General features: G+C 48.2%; 1 protein-coding gene across 2 annotated transcripts in view; it reads right to left on the bottom strand.

The window, feature by feature from the left end:
• The window catches only part of LOC129710610 (Na(+)/citrate cotransporter-like), a 43,612-nt gene that overhangs the window by 19,861 nt on the left and 3,145 nt on the right, over positions 1–20,606 (bottom strand). Inside the window, exons 2-7 of one of the 2 annotated variants that reach the window (XM_055657744.1) lie at positions 17,831–17,959; positions 13,620–13,756; positions 6,586–6,800; positions 5,669–5,882; positions 1,599–1,721; positions 930–1,133 (exon numbers count right to left, since the gene is read on the bottom strand). In XM_055657744.1, the coding sequence (XP_055513719.1) occupies positions 930–1,133; positions 1,599–1,721; positions 5,669–5,882; positions 6,586–6,800; positions 13,620–13,756; positions 17,831–17,959 (1,022 nt within the window). The remainder of the gene's footprint in view (positions 1–929; positions 1,134–1,598; positions 1,722–5,668; positions 5,883–6,585; positions 6,801–13,619; positions 13,757–17,830; positions 17,960–20,606) is intronic. The other variant, XM_055657745.1, reaches the window with a different exon arrangement.

Below are 20,606 nucleotides of genomic sequence, written 5' to 3'. Positions count from 1 at the left end.
GTGCCACTGTGCCCTTGGAGTTTAGAAATATTAGGGGTAACCTGATTTATCATGCAAGATCATCAGAGGGGCATGACAGAGTAAATGTTGGGATGTTTTCGTTGCTGGCTGACATTGTTGTCTTTTGAGGGCCATTGAGGGTCATATTCTATGTCGCTCTTCCAGGGAGATGCTAACTGCATTTCGTTGTCTCTGTACTGTACACTGACAATGACAATTAAAGTTGAATCTGAATCTGAATCTGAATCTGGTTTGCAAACTGCACAGACAGCAGTTTTGATGAATGCAAATCAATGTTAATTGTGATTGTGGAATCAAAACACCTTGTTGTAGGTAAAGTAGAAAATGGGAGCCATGCGTCTATGGATCAGGTCAGACCTATGGTCAGCACTGACATGGTGGGCCGAAGGGTCTAGAACTGTTGTTGAACTGTTATGGGACAAAGGAATTGTGGAATTCATTGATCAGCCATGATCATATTGAATGGCGGTGCAGGCTCGAAGGGCCGAATGGCCTACTCCTGCACCTAATTTCTATGTTTCTATTGTCACAGAAGGCTATCGAGGCTAAATCAATGGATATTTTTAAGGCAGAGATAGATATATTCTTGATTAGTACGGGTGTCATTGGTTATGGGGAGAAGGCAGGAGAATGGGGTTATGAGGGAGAGACATATCAGCCATGATTGGTCCGAATGGTTTAATTCTGCTCCAAGATCTTATGAATTTTATAGCGGTTATTACACAAAAGGACACAGTGCTGGAATAACTCTGCAGGTCAGGCACCATCTCTGGAGAACATGGATAGGTAATGTTTCGGGTCTACACCCTTCACATGACCATATTCTCCCAGGGATGCTGCCTGACCTGTTGTATTACTCCAGCACTGTGTGTCCTTTAGCTGCTGTTGTGTCCGATGTTGGGACTTACTTCTTGCCTTTCTTGTTGAAGAGGGAGCCCCAGCCGCGCACAAAGCCGGGGTCCCTGGTGAACCAGAGGGTCACCAGCAGGACGAAGAGGATGAGGACAAGCTTCTCAGCGAAGGACATGTGACCCAGGTTGTGGTATTGCTCCTGGATAATGCCGTAGGCCGCCTGCTCCACCGGCGAGTTCTTCCTACGACAACTCTGGAAGCTTTGAAAAATGCGGGTGAAACAAACGAAAAACACTGAGAGGCTTTTACAGGCTCTGCTCCCCATCATTCCCGGCAGGGACGAGGTGACCCTGAGGGTAGTTCTGGTCCCCTGGGTCCACGCTGACTGGTTTAACCCACAGAACAGGCTTCATCCACTGCTAGGCCCCTGCTCCACTCCCGCAGTGCAGGCTTCACTTGCCGCCAGCCCCCTGCTCCACACCCGCAGAGGAGGCTTCACCTGCCGCTAGGTCCCTCCTTCACACCCGCAGACATCACCTACTGCTAGGCCCCTGCTCCACACCCGCAGTGCAGGCTTCACCTGTCACTAGGCCCCTCCTCCACTCCCGCCTCGTCGCACCCTGCCCACCTGGTGAATGCTCGTCCACATAGGACCTGAACCAAAAGCAATGGGCTGTAGCTCGGTAACAGACTAACCAGGGTTCCCGCTCCGTGGTGTCACTCACTTCACTCCCAGGAACAGCAGGTGCAGCCAGAGCCAGCAGCAGGTCAGCAGGATCAGCATGTTCGGGAAGGAAAAGCCAAACCAGGAGGCAAAGTTGATTATATCTCCACTTTCGGGGAAGATCCTTCAAAACCACAAGCACCAAGTCAGGAGGGAATCATCGAGTTCCATCACCCCCTCTGAGAGAACATGGGGGGGGAGGGAGGAAGGGGAGGGGAGAGGGGGGGGGGGGGGGGAGAGAGGGGGAGGGGGGGGGGAGGGAGAGGGGGAGAGAGAGAAGGGAAGGAGAGAGGGAGGGAGAGAGAGGAGAGGAAGAGAGAGAGAGGGAGAGGGAGGGGGGGGGAGAGAGAGAGAGAGAGGGAGTGAGTGAGGGAGCTGGAGAGGGGTGGAGAGTGAGGAGTAGAGAGAGGGAGGTGGAGAGAGGGAGAGAAAGAAAGAGGGAGAGAGAGAGAGGGGAGAGGGAGAGAGAGAGAGAAAGAGAGTGTGTGTGAGAGAGAGAGAGAGAGAGAGAGAGAGAGAGAGAGAGAGAGAGAGAGAGAGAGAGAGAGAGAGAGAGGGAGAGAGAGAGAGAGGGGGAGAGAGAGAGAGAGAGAGAGAGAGAGAGAGAGGGGTGGGAGAGGAGAGAGAGAGGGCGAGAGAGAGAAAGGGGAAGGAGAGGGGTGGGAAAGAAAGAGGGGGAGGGAGAGAGAAAGGGGAGGGACGAGAGACGGGAGGAAGAGAATGCCAGTTCCGCTACTGTTATGGAGGGACGGACTTTGTCTGGGAGACTGGGACAACTCACTCCTTGTTGCCTGCGACAATCTTGGTTTCTGCCCTCTGGTTCCAGGACTGGAAGCTGGGCCTGAGATTGGATTGACTGCTACCGATTACGCAAGATGGCGCGGTCATTGTGGGAGCGGACTGTCAGCATGAGAATAGACTGGAGGCAGGAGAATTTGAGAAAGGACCGAGGCCACTCTTTAGGCACCATATCTGAGGAAAGATGTGCTGGCTTCTGGCGAGGGTGCAGAGGAGGTTTACAAGAGTGATCCCAGGAATGAGTGGGTTAATCTATGATGAGCGTTTGTCAACACTGGGCCTTTACTCTCACCACCATTCATTGTGATCATGGCTGGTCATCCACATTCACTATCCCGTTCCTGCCTTCTCACCATATCCCCTAACTCCACTATCTTTAAAAGCTCTATCTAACTCTCTGTTGAAAGCATCCAGAGAATTGGCCTCCACTGCCTTCGGAGGCTGAGAATTCCACAGATTCACAACTCTGGGTAAAAAAGTTTTTCCTCATCTCTGTTCTGAATGGCCTAACCCTTATTCTTAAACTGTGGTACCTGGTTCTGGACTCCCCCAACATCGGGAACATGTTTTCTTCCTCTAGCATGTCCAATCCCTTAACAATCTTACATGTTTCAATAAGATTCCCTTTCATCCTTCTAAATTCCAGAGTATACAAGCCCAGCCTCTCTATTCTATCAACATAAGACAGTCTAGCCATCCTGGGAATTAACCTCGTGAACCTACACTGCACTCCCTCAAAAGCAAGTGTCCTTCCTCGAATTTGGAGACCAAAACTGCACACAATACTCGAGGTGTGGTCTCACTAGGGCAACTGGAGAAGGACCTCTTTGCTCTTATACTCAACTCCTCTCGTTATGAAGGCCAACATGCCATCAGCTTTCTTCACTGCCTGCTGTTCCTGCATGCTTACTTTCAGTGAGTGATAAACAAGGACCCTCAGATCTCTTTGTACTTCCCATTTCCCCAACTTTACACCATTCGGATAATAATCTGCCTTCTTGTTTTTGCCACCAAAGCGGATAACCTCACATTTATCCACAATAAATTGCATCTGCCATGCATCCGCCCACTCACCCAACCTGTCCAAGTCACCATGCATTCTTATAGCATCCTCCTCACAGTTCACACTGCCACCCAGCTTTGTGTCATCTGCAAATTTGCTGATGTTACTTTGAATCCCTTCATCTAAATCATTGATGTATATTGTAAATAGCTGTGGTCGCAGCACCAAGCCTTGCGGTACCCCACTTGTCACTGCCTGCCATTCTGAAAGGGACCTGCTAATCCCTACTCTTTGTTTCCTGTCTGCCAACCCATTTTCTATCCATGTCAGTACCCTACCCCCAATACCATGTGCTCTAAATTTTGTCCACTAATCTCCTATGTGGGACCTTATCAAATGCTTTCTGAAAGTCCAGGTACACTAACATCAACTGGCTTTCCCTTGTCCATTTTCCAAGTTACATCCTCAAAAAATTCCAGAAGATTAGTCAAGCATGATTTCCCCTTCTAAATCCATGCTGACATGGACTGATCTTGTTACTGCTATCCAAATGTGCCACTATTTCATCTTTTATAATTAATTCCAGTATCTTCCCCACCACCGATGTCAGGCTAACTGGTCTATAATTCCGTTTTCTCTTTCGCGCCTTTCTTAAAAAGTGGGAAAACATTAGCTACCCTCCAACCACAGGAACTGATCCTGAATCTATAGAACAATGGAAAATGATCACCAATGCATCCACAATTTCTAGAGCCACTTCCTTTAGTACCCTGGGATGCAGACCATCAGACCCTGGGGATTTATCAGCCTTCAGTCCCATCAGTCTACCCAACACTATTTCCTGCCTAATGTGGATTTCCTTCAGTTCCTCCGTCCCCCTAGATCCTCTGGCCACTAGTACATCAGGGAAATTGTTTGTGTGATATAATATATGATATGCCATTTATTGTCACTATACATGTACAATGAAATTAAAATGTACAATGAAATTAAAGTGAAGACAGATCCAAAGTACCTGTTGAACTTGTCTGCCATTTCCTAGTTCCCCATAATAAATTCACCTATTTCAGTCTTCAAGGATCCAACTTTGGTCTTAACTAATTTTTTCCTCTTCACATACCTAAAAGAAGCTTTTACTGTCCTCCTTTATATTCTTTTCTAAATTACCTTCGTACCTCATCTTTTCTCCCCGTATTGCCTTTTTAGTTATCTTCTGTTGCTCTTAAAAAGTTACCCAAACCTCTGGCTTTCCGCTCATCTTTGCTATGTTATACTTCTCTTTTAATTTTACACTGTCCTTGACTTCCATTGTCAGCCACGGTCGCCCCAATGAACCGATCCTGCACCCTCTGTATTATTCTTAGAAATACGTGCCACACTTTTGTTCCACTGTCATCCCTGCTAGGGTATCTTTCCAGTCAACTTTGGCCAGCTCCTCCCACATGGCTCCCTGGTCCCCATTGTTCAAATGTAATACTGACACTTCCAATTTTCCCTTCTCCCTCTCAAATTGTAGATTAAAACTTAGCATATTATAGTCACTACCTGCTAATGGGTCATTTAGCTTGAGTCCCCTTATCAAATCCGGTTCATTACACAACACTAAATCCAGAATTGCCTTCTCCCTGATTGGCTCCAGTACAAGCTGCTCTAAGAATCCATCACGGAGGCACTCCACAAACTCCCTTTCTTGGGGTCCAACACCAACCTGATTTTCCCAGTCTACCTGCATGTTGAAATCTCCCATAAAAACCTTTGCAACATGCCAATTTTAACTCTTGATTCAACTTGCACCCTATATCCAGGCTACTGTTTGGGGGCTTGTAGATAACTCCCATTAGGGTATTTTTACCTTTACATTTTCTCAGTTCTATCCATACTGACTACATCTCCTGAATCCTTTTCACACTGAGGGAGATGGGTATATGGAACGATTTGCCAGAGGTGATAATTGTGGCAGGTACTATAACATTAAAAAAGCAGTTGGACAGGTTCATGGATAGCAAATGTTCAGAGGGCTAAGGGGCAAACACAGGCAGCTGGGACTAGCAGAGATGGGGTAAGTTGGGTTCGAGTTGGGCCGAACGGCTTGTGTCCGGGCTGTGTGAGTGAGGGCAGAGCGGGGTGAGAGGGGTGTGGGACGAACACTGACGGGGTAAGTTCGTGGTCAGGGATCTGTTGGACCGAAGGGATCAGTTGGACCGAAGGGCCGGTGTGACTGAGGGCAGCTCGGGATGGGGGGGGGGGGGGGGGGGGGGGGGAGCACTCACTGGCTGAACTGCCCCTTCATCACCAGGTTGGGGCCGGTGCCGGTGAGAGTGGCCGTGCCCCCGATACTGGCGGAGTAGCAGACGCACAGGGAGAGCATCTTCCGTAGCCGCTGCTGCTCTTTCTGCGCATCGCTGTGCGGGACCGCAGACACCTCCACCTCCACCTCCCGCTCCACGTCAGCGTCCTGAGTCTGCACCACTGGAGAGATCAGAGCTACAGCAAGGAGGTACAAGACACCCGATCAGGCAGCAACACGCAACACAGAATAGGAACAGGCCCTTCAGCCCAGTGTCCATGCTAATCAAGTTAGACTAATCTCCTCAGCCTGCACATCATCCATATCCCTGCATTGTATCTGCCTCCACCACCACCCCCAGCAGCACATTCCACGCACGCACAACTCTCCGTGTAAAAGACACCTAGTCTGAATAAAGGTCTCGACCCGAAACATTACCCATTCCTTCTCTCCAGAGATGCTGCCTATTCCGCTGAGTTACTCCAGCTTTTGTGTCTATCTTCGGTTTAAACCAACACCTACAGTTCCTTCCTTCACAGCTCATATCCCACCCTCAGCTGAGGAGGGGATGGGCGGAGGTCCAGGCATGGTGGGGCTGGGGAGCCCAGCATCTGCGGTCCCCTGACCAAGCCCATCATGTGGTCAGAAAATCCTGGATCATCTGCTTCGGGCAGCTCACTGGGGAGGTCTAAAGCCTCTGAACCGAGAGTGGATGGCAGTGTCCGGCAAGAGAACCTGTGGTCCATATGCCCCACACCAAGGCTCTAATTACCCACCAACCAATGTTTCCCTTCGACCTCACATAGGGGTCCACATTCCCCAATGACCCCACAGGGAGGTGATTGTTCCCCACAAACCCCAGCAGGAGGTCCTCATTCCTCACACGGAGCTGCCTCCCACCTGGTTGATTCTCTTCATCTGTGGCATCCTTCTCCTCCAGTTCCTGCTCTCCGGCAGTCTCTCCCTGTCCCGGCTCTGGATCTCCCACCGGTGGCGCGGTGGTGTCGAGCTGGTCCAGCACGGCCTGGGCGATGGGCACCATCATGGCGGTGGTGGCCGTGTTACTGATCCACATGGAGAGGAACGCCGTCACGCCCATGAAGCCCATCATCAACCTGGGCAGGACACAGATGACAAGGCCGGTTCATGAAGGCAACCCTCCCGCTGACACGTTCACCCCTTCTCACTACATCAATCCACCCTTCCGGGAATCAACGCAGGAGATTGCTGGAAACACTCAGCGGGTCAGACAGCATCTGTGGAGAGAGACACGTTTACTGTTTCAGCTTCAAGAACCTGCATCACAACAGGCAAGACAAGGGTTTGGTTCAGAGAGCGACAGCATGGAAATATGCCCTTCGGCCCACCGAGTCCATGCCAGCCATTGATGTGTAGGATAGCTTTAGTGTGTGGGGATCGCTGGTCGGTGTGGACTTAGTGGGCCAAAGGCTCACCTTGCTGTATCTCTAAACGAAACTAAACTAAACTAAACCTATTCACACTAGTTCTATGCTATACCACCTTCTCATCCACTCTCTACACACAAGGAGCAATTTTAACGTGGCCGATTTTACTTCGGAGTCACGTGAGTGACTATGTGAAGACCCTGCCAGCACGCATGCGCGTGGCGGGACAGTCGTTACAGCCAAAGCTGGCAGCGAGCATTGACTACCTTTCATTCAAGCAGCTGCCGGAACAAGTTTTGAATGAAACTGCCAAATATATGGCACCAGAGAACTGTGTCTCACTTAATGTTCCTGCAGTGAACCGTTCTATCTGGGGGTACATCGGTGCAGGCATCCGAATCCAAGAGGTAAAGATGCAGAAAATACTCAAGCTGTTGGCTTCGGGAATAACGACGTTTGCTCGGCCGGTGGACGGCACAGAGATGTCAGAAGCACAACAGGATGCACTGGCACTTCTCTGCAACACGCAATTTGAGATCAACTGCCTAAGGAAAAATGCCATCCGACCTGCTTTGAACCGCAAATTTGCAGGGTTGTGTAAAACTAGTGGGTGGGCGGCGCGACCGATGTCGCAGCGGCCTCTGCAGTCCGTCTGTCTTTTTTTATTTTATTGTCCTGTTGAGGGTATAGTTTGTGGTGGGTTTTTGACTGTGTATGTGTCGGGGGGGGGGGGGGGGGGGGGGGGGGGGGGGGGGCGGTGGGTGGGGGGGAAACTTTTAGATGTCTTCCCTGTACGGGAACCCGACCTTTTCCCTGTCGGGTCTCCGTTGCCGTTGGGGCCTAGCGCCGTGGAGCGGCCTCCAACCGGAACGACAGCTCAAGTCACGGAGCCGGCGGAGCTGCGGACCTACCATCGTGGAGCTGGCCGGCTTCGGAGCGTGGAGAGCTGTGGTGGCGCGCTGCTGCGACTCGACTCCAGTGGATGGTGACATCGCGAGCTCGCAGGTCCCTGGTGGGAGACTGCTTTGCGGGGCACCGGCAACGGCGACGTCTCCCGCCCGAATTGCGGGGTTGAGAGTGACCTGGAGCGGGGCCTTACACCGCTCGGCGCGGCTTAAACAGCCGCGGGACTTGCTAGAGCCCGCCGGGGCTCCAACATCAAGACCCGGAGCAGGGCCTTACATCGCCCGGCGCGGCTTTAAATGGCCACGGACTTGCTAGCGCCCGCTGGGGGCTTTGACTTTGACTTCGGGAGAGGAATGGAGCAGCAGGGGAGAGACAAGACTTTGCCTTCCATCACAGTGAGGAGGAGATTCACTGTGATGGATGTTTGTGTAAATTGTGTTGGTGTGTGTCTTGGTTCTTTTCTTGTATGACTGCAGAAACGAAATTTCGTTTGAACTTCAAGTGAGGTTCAAATGACAAATAAACAGTATTGTATATTATTGTATTGTATTGTAGCTAGCATTACACAACCACCAATACTGCTATTTGGGGGCAACTGGTCTAAGCAGGTTAAAGAGCTCGACGAAGAAGCAAAAGTCGTCGGGCTCATGAAGGCGTCAACATCGAGCAAGACCTTACATCTCCAGCGGCAGCACCCCTATGCATCTACCAACAGGCCACGATACCAGGAAGCTGGTGAAAGCACGAAGGCCACACAACCAACACGGAGGTCTTTTTTAGGCCACGGCCAAGAACGACCTTCGTGGAAGATGCGCCAACCCCGCACTCCAGCGCCTCTACCTCCGAAGAGGCAGAAGCAGAAGAAATGAACACTCCACTGGTAACCATGGAGGTAGGTGGGTCTGGTTCCTTCCAGAACATAGGGGGGTGTAAGTTCTATACTAACTGGAGGTAGGTTACACTTGTTTTGGGAGGCATGGAGGTCTATAACTTCTGACCCTTATATACTACATAGTATTCAGGGATACGAAATTGAATTTATTCACAAAGACATTTCCCCATTTCAACATGAGCCTTGCTATCACAACAGGAAAATCTGGAAGGTCATGCAGAGCTGGGGAGGCTGTATGCCAAAGGAGTAATTGAGAGATCCCAACACGACTCTCTAGAATTTGTGTCCAATATTTTCACAAAAACTAAAAAAGATGGTGGTTGCCGCATCATCCTTGATTTGACTAAACTGAATACGTTTGTAAAGTATATTCACTTCAAAATGGAAACCTTCGTTAATGCCAAACAATTGATTTCCGAAGGTTACTTCATGGCTTGCATCGATTTAAAAGATGCATACTATTCGGTCCCTATACAGAAGGATCATCGCCGATATCTGAAGTTTAACGGAATGGGGCAGCTCTGACAGTAAAATGCGTTGCCTAATGGATTAACATCAGCCCCCAGACTATTTACTAAAATATTAAAACCAGCCTTGGCGTTTCTCCGAAAACAGAAACATATTGTCATGGCATATCTCGATGATATATTAATTGTGGGAAAACCCTGGATTTAGCTAAATCAGCTGTATCAGCTACCAAACTCTTGTTTGAAAAACTGGGGTTTATCATCCATCCAGATAAATCTGTTGACGCCATCTACAACTATGGATTATCTGGGGTTCACTAATGACTATCCACTATGTCTGTAACTTTGCCAAAGGGCAAGGGAGCAGACTTAATGGAGGCCTGCAACAACCTTGTTGTCATCAGTCAACCATCTATTCGACAAGTAGCAAGAGTGATTGGAAAACCTGTGACTGCCTTTCCAGCCACACAGTTTGGACCTTCGCATTACCAAAATGTACAAAGAGCAAAGGTGCAAGCACTCAAACATCATGCTGGTCATTTCGACCGACCAATGCAATTACAAGTTAAAGCAATTTTGGAATTACAATGGTGGAGGCAAAACATACGGCATAGCTCCAGCCCCATCATTATCAGCAACACAGCAGTTATATTACAAACTGATGCCAGCGCTCACGGTTGGGGTGCTACTAATACCATATCCAGCTGTGGTGGTAGATGGGATGCACATGAATCATCTTTACTGCAAAATCTGGGTATAAATTATTTAGAGATGTTGGGTGCGTTCTGTGGGCTAAAGGCATATTGCTCAAAAATGCACCATCTGCATGTCCGCCTACAAATTGATAATACCACAGTGGTGGCATATATTAATCATATGGGTGGAATCTAATTGATATCATGTGACAATCTGGCTAATACAATTTGGCAATCAATAGAATTATTTGGATATCAGCTACTTACCTACCAGGTAAACTCAATACAGTGGCAGACACCAGGTCACGAAAATTTAATGACAACACCGAATGGATGTTGGACCACAAAGTATTTGCTGATATTATAACGAAATATGGAACACCAGATATCGATCTATTCACATCTAGGCCGAATCACCAGTTACCAACATATGTCGCTTGGGAACCAGACCCTGGGGCAGCAGCGATGGACGCCTTCTCGCTGGACTGGGGAAAATTGTTTTTCTATGCTTTTCCCCCCTTCTGCCTCATCAGTCGGGTCTTACGCAAAATACAACAAGACTCTGCGTCAGGTATCTTGGTGGTACCCGATTGGTCTACTCAGCCATGGTTCCCTGTGGTTCTCGACATGGTCTCTGAACCATGTATGTCCGTCCGCAAACGACCGGATTTGTTGGTCCATCCTGTGACAGGGGAGAGTCGCCCATGCCATGACAGGATCAATCTGTTAATTTACAGAATTTAAAAAGACCGCTTGTGGACCTGGGGCTGACGGACCGAACCATGAATATGATCACGGCGGCATACAGAGAATCCACCAAGAAGCAATATCTCTCATACATCAGAAAATGGGAGATATATTGTACAAGGACTAATATTTCGTACAATATAGCTTCTGTAACTAACGTTCTGGAATTTCTGGCTAGCCTTCATTTTGAGGAAGGTCTCAGCAACAGTGCCATTAACTGTGTCAGGAGTGCCCTATCAGCATACTTGTGGCAGGGGTTAGAACAGCACACTGTTGGATCTCACCCTCTGGTTTCCAAGCTAATGAGGGGTATCTTCAACACGAACCCTCCTGGAGCAAGGTATTCCCAGATTTGGGATGTTAGTCTTGTCCTTACGTTGCTCAGGGGTTGGTCACCAGCAACGTCCCTGTCCTTGGAAAAACTGACACAAAAAACAGTCATGCTGATGGCACTAGTCTCGGCACAAACGGGTCCAGTCCCTACATAAATTAAGACTGGACACAATGGTTATATCAACCAACAAGATAATTTTTCACATCTTGGAATTAGTGAAACAAAACAGGCCAGGATCATCAGGCCTTAAACTACAGTTCTGAGCATACCCAACAGATACCCGCCTATGTATTGTATCACATCTGTTACAATATATAGAGACCACTAAACATCTTAGAGGCAATGAAATGGGGTTGTTGATTAGCCATAAACAGCCTCATAATAGGGTATCGGCGCAAACCATATCTAGGTGGCTCAGACAGGTTTTGGGAGCTGCAGGGGTGGATACTGATACTTTCAAATCTCATTCCACTAGGGCTGCAGCAACATCGGCAGCAAGGGAATTGGAAGTGCCAATGGACCACATCCTGGGTACAGTAGGATGGTCTAGAGAGAGGACCTTCAAGCAGTTTTATCATAAGCCGATTACCAAACCTGCGGTATTTGCAGAATCAATTTTAAGTTCTGTATTATGATTTATCCCGAATGGAAGGGATCATTATTATTCTTTGTTAAAATAAATTGACTATTGTTTTGAATTTCTGATTCATGTCTGAATACGATAACATACTTTCTCCTTTGGTCAACTACAGCAGTGTGTGAGGCAGGGACTCGTTCCACGGCATGAAATCACAGATCTTTAAAATCTTCACAGTCACTCACGTGACTCCGAAGTAAAATAGTAAGATTAAATGAGAACTTACCAGTTTGAAGTTTGATCTTTATTTTATGAGGAGTTACGTCGAGGGATTACGTGCCCTCCACGCCCACCCTCTATCATAAAGGTCAACTGGTATTCTAGTTTCTTTTATTTTACTATGTTTATTTCATCTACTGCTGCTTTGAAGATTGACGCGCATGCGTGCTTCACGTAATCCCTCGATGTAACTCCTCATAAAATAAAGATCAAACTTCAAACTGGTAAGTTCTCATTTAATCTTACTATTAACCTACAAACCTGCATGTCTTTGGGATGTGGGAGAAAACCGGAACACCCGGTGGAAACCCACGCAGTCACAGGGAGAGTGTTCAAAGGTGAAAGGGGTTCAGTGTACAGGAGATGAAACGAGGCAAGATTTATTCCACACACAGAGAGTGGTGGCTGCCAGGGGTGGAGAAGGAGGCAGGAACGATTGTGGCTTTCATATAGGCACATGAATACACAGGGAATGGAGGGAAATGGATCATGTGCAGGTGGAGATTAGTTTAAATTGGCATCAAGTTTGGCACAGATATTATGAGTGGCTGTTCCCATGCTGTGCTGTTCTACGACCTATGTACTGTATATTCTCCCCACATCCCCATCAACTCCCCCCCCGGATTCTACCACACATTTCCACACCAAGAGCAAATTGCAGTGGCCAATTAACCTACCAACCTCGACAAAAGGTTTGTGACCTGAAACATTGACTCTGGTTCTTTCTCCACAGACATGGCCTGACCTGCTGAGTCAGCATTCAATTTTAGACTTCCACTTTCACCAGCTCCACAGCGGTAACCATGAAGACGGCACCATGGAGACGCGGGCAATCACGGGCCCCGCTGTGGGCTCCAGATCAACAGCTGCATCCAACAGGATCACCCAGGAAATCAGCCAACACTGTTTCACCAACCCTTCCACCCTGCAGCTCAACCCTCTCAGTACATAACAGATGCAGTATGTCGATCAGTACTCTCTGAAACTTCCATAGGTGCTTGGTCGAGAGTACATTGACTGGTTGTGTCACGGTCTAGTTCAGCAACTCAAACACTCAAGAATAAAGGAGATTACAGCATGGTGGACATTTCCTGGCCCATTACAGGTACTGACCTCCTGACCATCGAAGGAATCTGCAGGAGGCAGTGCCTCAAAAAGGCAGCCAATATCATCAAAGACCCACACCACCCTGGCCATGCTCTCATCTCGCTGCTACTCTTAGGGAGAAGGTACAGGAGTCTGAGAACGGTGACCACCAGGTTCAAGAGCAGCTTCTTCTCAGCAAATATTAGGTTATTGTCCAACAGTGACCACAACTTACCTCAGCACCGAACTACCATGGGCTTTGTTTTAATTGCACTATATACTTTTACTTTGCACCATTATGGTCTGATTCCCTAGTAGAGCTGATAATTTATTGTATTGTTGTTTATTGTATATTTAATGAATTTATTACCTGAAGGAGGCCCTAAAGCTGCAGCAGGTAAGAATTTTGTAGTTTCATTCCTGGTGAATATGACAATTAAAATTAAATTCTCTTGAGCATTGTATGTGCAGGGACATTTACTACACGTGCAATGCTGGAAACACTGACGCCCCCTTACAACTAACCCCCTTACAAAGAGTCTTACAGAGCGGGCCGGACGCCAACGAAGAGGAGGGCCCGCAGTGCGATGCGCTTGTGGAGGTTGCAGGTCTCCACGGCCACCGCCACCATCAACCCGCCAAGGAAGAGCATGTTGGTGTCTTTCATGTACTGCTTGCTCACCTGTAACGAGAGACACAGGCGGAATGAGCTTGGTTCTACCCGCTCCCGAGGACAGGACAGCTCTGCACTGCCATGGTGGCTCTGTGGGCAGAGGTGTCCATTGGCATCGAGAGTGATGTGTGCAGAGTTACCTGTCTCACAGATAGCAGTGGGCGTGTGCAAAGTTGCCTGTTGCACAGACATTGGTGGGATGGTCTGTGGACTGGGCTGTCTGTTAAACAGACAATGCTGCCTGTCACGGACTCGCCAGCTGCCTGACACTTCAGAAGAGTACCATGTTTACACAGAGTGTGCAAGATTGCATCCCTTGTTTGTATCTAGAGGGGCTGCCCCTCAGATTTTGGCTGCACTTTAGCCCCACGCTCCTGATCTTTGGTCACCCGGTACAGAGGGTGGTGGGAGGGGGGGGTTGCAGAGGTCATCTCCCTGTCAGTTTCTCCTGGCCAAGATGGCGATTCACAACATTCACAAGTCAAGGCAGTGGGCAGTCGAGGGTTCTACCCGATTCAACGGCTTCCACCTCTTCCAGGCCTACATCCATGCCTGCGAGTCCCCGGAGAAATGTGTCCACGGGAACCATGGAATCCTTCTGTGAACACTGGTTACCGTGGGGGATTTAGGTCAGTTTCTAATCTGATATCTGGTGTTTTCAAAACTGTATGATCATTGTAAGCATTAATGTAAACACTGTAAACTGTGAATCAATCTATATATTACAACATTTCTCATCTTATTTGTTTCTATGTGTGAGTGCATGTGCGTGAGTTCCGGAAATTCCGCCAAAACGGGACAGCACTGCAATGTTTGGCCCACCTTATTCACCATGATCCTGCAATGTACAGCACCAAGTTTCATTCAGAGTAATGTTATATTTTACAAGTTATTCACATTTTAACCTTTACAATAAACACTTTACAAAACCACTTTTCCACTTGCCCTGCCCGTCAGCCGTGTTCGATTTCACAATGACGTCCCAGTGGGATCCCGAATATCTACATAATTAAAAGTAATAAATCTACATCATAAAAAAAAACGCTACCACTTGCGGCTGTGATTTTTAGCCACCTTACTCAGAGTCCGCTCATCAGGTGCAAAGGATTTTTCCCATCGATAAAAAAATAAAAGAGTTATCAGTGTTCAAAAAATGTTGAGATTCTCTCCCCTGTCAATCACGCCATGAAGGCCACGCCACTTCCGATGGGAGGGGGGAGGGACTATAAATACTGGAAGTGTGGGCGTGGCTCAGTCTCTGCAAGATGGAGAAGAGGTCATGACTCTCTATCTGAGCAGTGAATCATCTGAACACACTGAATGTCTACTGAACTGTGAGTGTGGTTTTATCTGTTTTTTAATGTGTCTTTTCTGTGGTTTTTATGTGGTTTTATGTCGTTTTGTTGTGTTTTGTGGTCTTTTTTCTGGTTTTTATGGTGGTTTCACCCTGCTTGAAGGTATGAAACCATTAAAATTCGCAGAAGCTGCATTAGAGCGGGGGAGCAGAAAAAAAACACAATTTTCATTGCGAATTTCATTTTTTTTTTAAACATCGCAATTTTGGGGGGGGTGGAATAGTGAGGAGTTGAGGAGTTGGGGAGCAGGGGATAGAGGCAGAGGATGGGAGTAGGGAGAGAAGAGGGGTTATGGAGAGCGGGAGTGATTGAGGGTAGGGGAAAGGAGAAGGAGAGAGAGATGAGGAAGGGACTGGGGAGGGGAGAAGAGGGGAAAGAAGAGGGAGGGTGAAGAGGAGGGAAGGGAATGCTGGGGAATTGAGGATAGGGGTAGGAAGAGGGATGGAGAGGTGATGGAGGAGGAGAGACAGGAGGGGAGGGAGGGGGTTAGGGGAGGAAACAGAGGAGGGTGGGGAGAGGTCGGATAATGGAGTGGAATAGGGGACTGAAGCTCTGAAGTCGGGCCGCAGCAGCGTGCCACCACAGCTCTCCATGCTCCGAAGCCGGCCAGCTCCACGATGGTAGGTCCGCAGGCTCTGCGACTGGAGCCCCAAGGTCGTTCCGGTTGGAGGCCGCTCCAAGGTGCTAGGCACCAATGACAACGGAAACGGCATTTGAATTTGGTGGCCTTACAGCCTGCTTGAAGTGGCATGAAACTGCACTTGAATTTGGTGGCCCTGCACCATGCTTGAAGTGGTATGAAACTGCTCTTGAATTTGGTGGCCTACCGCAGCTCCCGAAGTCCACAGACCGCGCTGGGTGAAGATTCAACACTGGCCGCCCTCGGCAAAGGGCCCCATGACTCCTCGATGTTGATCAGCGCCGGCCACGCTGGAAGCTCTTCAAACCACAGCTCCGATGTTGAAGCAGCAGCCCAACACTCCAGAGCTTCAACGGCGATCCCAGGTAAGGCATCGCCCGCTCCGCGGTGAATGCAGCGCTGCGCCGCCGTTGCTGGAGCTCTGGTCCGGGTCCCCGGCAGGAAAGGCCGCTCCAATCCAGGTGGAAGGCTGCGAGAAGGGGGGCGAGGACGCGACTCTGACAATAGTTGCGTCCTCGCCAGGAAGTGACTGGGAAACAGTTTTCCCCTTACCCCCACATAAGAACAGCTAAAGAATCCTCAAACCAAACTTTAAAACTGACTAAAAATTTAAAAAAAGATTGAAAAACAGACAGACTGTAGGCAGAGGCTGCCTTCAATGCGGTGCCCCCAACGCCTCCGTTGAAACTGCACTTGAATTTGGTGGCTTTGCACCCTGCTTGAAGTTGTATGAAACTACACTTGAATTTGGTGGCCCTGCACCCTGCTTGAAGTGGTATGAAGCTGCACTTGAATTTGGTGGCCTTGTACCCTGCTTGAAGTGGTATGAAACTGCATTTGAATTAGGTGGCCTTGCATTCTGCTTGAAGTGGTAACAAACTGCACTTGAATTTGGTGGCTATGCACCCTGCTTGAAGTGGTAGAAAACTGCACTTGAATTTGGTGGCCTTGCAACCTGCTTGAAGTGGTATGAAACTGCACGTGAATTTGGTGGCCTTGCACCGTGCTTGAAGTGGTAGGAAACTGCACTTGAATTTAGTGGACTTGCACCCTGCTTGAAATGGAATTTCAATAGCCGTGAGTCAACTGCCAGCCCACCAGCCGTATGTGAATATGCTGCCAGCACACCAGGCTTGAGTGACTGAGCTGCCCTCCCGAGAATCCATTTGGCCCACAATGTCCATACTAGCCCTCTGGAAACCAGTCCCTTCAGCCCTCAACACTCATGCTAACGCTCCAGAGAGCCCCCCCCCCCCACTGGCCACCATGGGGAATTGAGGTCTGACAATGTTGTAATCTGAAAGCTGGTGTTTTCAAACTGCATGAATAGTGGTTTTGATCAATGTAAACATTATTGTAAACACTGTAAACTGTGAATATGTAATGAAAACTCATTGTTACGGAAAAGAAAAGTACTGTCTGTTATTTAGTCATGTGGGTGGTCTGTGGGTGTTGCTGCCTGTTGTACAGACAGCCGGGGACTATTAGTGGCGTGAGCAGGCATTCCCACTGTTGCTGGTGACCTCCACACACCCAGTGGTAGACTGATGTTGGTCACCATGTCAGGAAGACTCCTCTGCTGGGCTGTGAACCAGTAATCACTGTTTGAACAGGTTGGGCCAGGCTCCAATCACGAAAGCCCTTCTCTCTGACCTGATTCAGACAAGGTCCACCCCAGCGCTCTACTGGACGGTACAGTGACGTGGTACAGCGACGCATCGGTAGAGTTGCTGCCTCACACCGCCAGAGACCTGGCTTTTATCCTGACTACGGGAGCTGTCTTTATGGAGTTTGTAGTTTCTCCACTTGACCACGTGGGTTTTCTCCGGGTGCTCCGGTTTTCTCCCACACTCCAAAGATTTATAGGTTTGTAGGTTCAATGGTTTCTGTAAATTGTCCCTGTGTATAGGATAGAACTAATGTACAGGGCACCGCTGGTTGGCATGGACTCGGTGGGCCGAAGGGGCTGTTTCCACGCTGTATCTCTAAACGAGATTAAACTAAAACACTCTGAAATGAGGAAATGTGCTGATCACATGACAGTTCTATTTGTGGGTTCTGGTCAAGTGAGATGAGAAACAACCTTACATCCTTGGACGTCATGATTCCGAACAACGGGAAGAGGAGAGCGGGAAGGATGGCAGTGACGGCTAGAGGGATGACCTCGGTGCACCAGTACACGGCCATCAGGAGCACGATGAATCCACAGTAGGCTTCCTGTAGGAAAGGAGAGGAAGGCAGTGGGAAAAGCACAGCCTCGATCGGAATTACTGTTACCCTTTTTCCCACATCTTCTGGTAGGTGGAGAAGGCAACAGAAGACCCATCCTTGCAGGGAAGTGTTGATAAGGCAAATTACATCAATTTACTTGAGTAAGGTAAATGACTAAAGGCCCGACTTGTCAATGGAAGCTAAGCAAATTCTCATGAAAAACGGTGGGCGGGTGCCGACTTTAGGGTTTGTTCGATCTGTAATTTCCCATAATGAAACGCCTGGATGGAGTGAATGTGAAGAGGAGAGTCTAGGACCAGAGGCCATAGCCTCCGAATAAAAAGACCTACATTTAGAAAAAGATAAGAAGGAATTTCTTTCGTCAGAGGGTGGAGAATCTGCGGAATTCATTGCCAGAGACAGCTGTGGAGGCCACGTCATTGGATATTTTAAAAGTGGAGATTTGGTTGGTTCTTGATTAGTATGGCTGTCAGGAGTTATGGGGAAGAAGGCAGGAGAATGTGGTTGAGAGGGAATGATAGATCAGCTATGATTGAATGGCGGAATAGATTGGTGGGCTGAATGGCCTAATTCCACTCCTAGTATTTGTGAACATGATCGGACTGACAGTTAAATTCCCCGAACGTGCCCCTGATATCTTGCAGGAGCAACAGCATCCCTAAGGCCAATCCCTCCTGCCCTCTCCATCTCCTGGACACTTGCCGAGCGGGAATACAAGCGGGAGACAACCAGCCGGGGAATGCGAAGGAGAGGGCAGGCAGGTGGGTTTAATATTATTTATGAGATCCCAATGTTGCTGGTAAGGTCAACGTTTATTGAACATCCCTAGTTAACCCCTTGAGGAGATGTTGGAGAGCTGCCATCTTGAATCGCTGGAGTCCTTCCAGTGAAGAGGTGCTCGTCTGCTGTTGGGGAGGGTACTCTAGGATTTAGACCCAATGATGATGAACGAACGGTGATGGTGAACTAGTGGGGATGGTGGGGAACCTGGAAATGGTGAGTTGAATTGAGTTGGGTTTAGTTGAGTTGAGTTTATTGTCACATGTACTGAGATACAGTGAAAAGCTTTTGTTGCGTGCTAACCAGTCAGCAAAAAGACAGTACATGATTACAATCGAGCCATCCACAGTGTACAGACAGACGATAAAGGGAAGACGGTGAATAACGTTTAGTGCAAGATAAAGCCAGTAAAGAATTGGCAAATGGAATCGAGCATAGCAAAGTGTGGAATCATGCATTTTGGTAGTAGGAATAATGGCATAGACTATTTTAAAATGGAGAAAGAATTCAGAAATCTGAAGTGCAAAGGGACTTGGGAGTGCTGGTGTAGGATTCCCAAAATGTTAATTTGAAAGTCAAATCAGTGGTAAGGAAAGCATTTATTTTGAAAGGATGAGAAGATAAAAATGGGGATGTCATGCTGAGGCTCTATGGCACTGGTAAGATCACATTTGGAATATTGTGAGCAATTCTGGGCACCATTTCTGAGGAAGAATGTGCTGGCATTGGAACGGGTCCAGAGGTTTACGACAATGATCCCATGAATTAGGTTAACATATGATGAGCGTTTGACGGCACTGGGCCTGTATTCGCTGGAGTTTAGGATGAAGGGACACCACGTTGAAACTTATCGAATGGTGAAAGCATTCAAATAGTCTGTGCCTTTATTCCTACTACCAAAATGCACAACTCCACACTTTGCTATGCTCTATTCCATTTGCCAATTCTTTTCCCACTCTCCCAACCTGTCCATGTCCTTTTGCAGAGTGCCTGCTTTCTCTACACTACCTGCCCCTGCTCTTATCTTCGTATCATCTGCAAACTTGGCCCATCAATTCCCTCATCCAAATCATAGGTACTGTATATAACGTGACGAATAGTGGTCCCAATACCGACCCCTGTGGAACACCGCTAGTCATTGGCACCCATCCAAAACAAAGCCCACTTTATTCCCACTCTTTGCCTTCGGACATCCAGCCACCCTGCTATTGTGCTAGTATCTTCCCTCTGATATCATGAGTTCTCATCTTCTTTAGCAGCCTCACGTGCAGCACCTTATCAAAGGTCTTCTGAAAATCCACACAAATTCAGCTTCCCCCGAACCCACGTTCCTGCCTCTGAGCAGCACTGCAGCATCATGGTGAAAGGCCTGGATTGAGTGGATATGGAGAGGATGTTTCCCTAGAGAGAGATTCTAGAGCCAGAGGTCATAGCCACAGAATAAAAGGATATACCTTTATAAAGGAGATGAGTAGGAATTTATTTAGTCAGAGGGTGGTGAACCTGTGGAAATCATTGCCACAGACGGATGTGGAGTCCAAGTCAATGAATATATTTAAGGTGGAGATGACAGATTCTTGATTTGTAAGGGTGCCTGGGATTATGGGGAGAAGACAGGAGAAGGGTTGAAAGGGAAAGATAGGTCAGCCACGATTGAAAGGCGGAGTAAACTTGATGGGCTGAATAGCCTAATTCTGCTCCTATGACATGAATTTATGAGCTGTCCGAGTATCTGGGGCAACTAAATGCACTGTTGTTTTTTCCTTCAGGCAAATCCCTTTCTATCAAATCCCTGACTTGTGCCTTAGTTGACTGCAGATGCTGGAATCTTCAGCCATATACACAGTGCTGG

The sequence above is a fragment of the Leucoraja erinacea genome, chromosome 28, assembly GCF_028641065.1.
Source record: "Leucoraja erinacea ecotype New England chromosome 28, Leri_hhj_1, whole genome shotgun sequence".
Taxonomy (NCBI): Eukaryota; Metazoa; Chordata; class Chondrichthyes; order Rajiformes; family Rajidae; genus Leucoraja; species Leucoraja erinaceus.
This window is presented reverse-complemented; position numbering and strand designations above follow the sequence as displayed.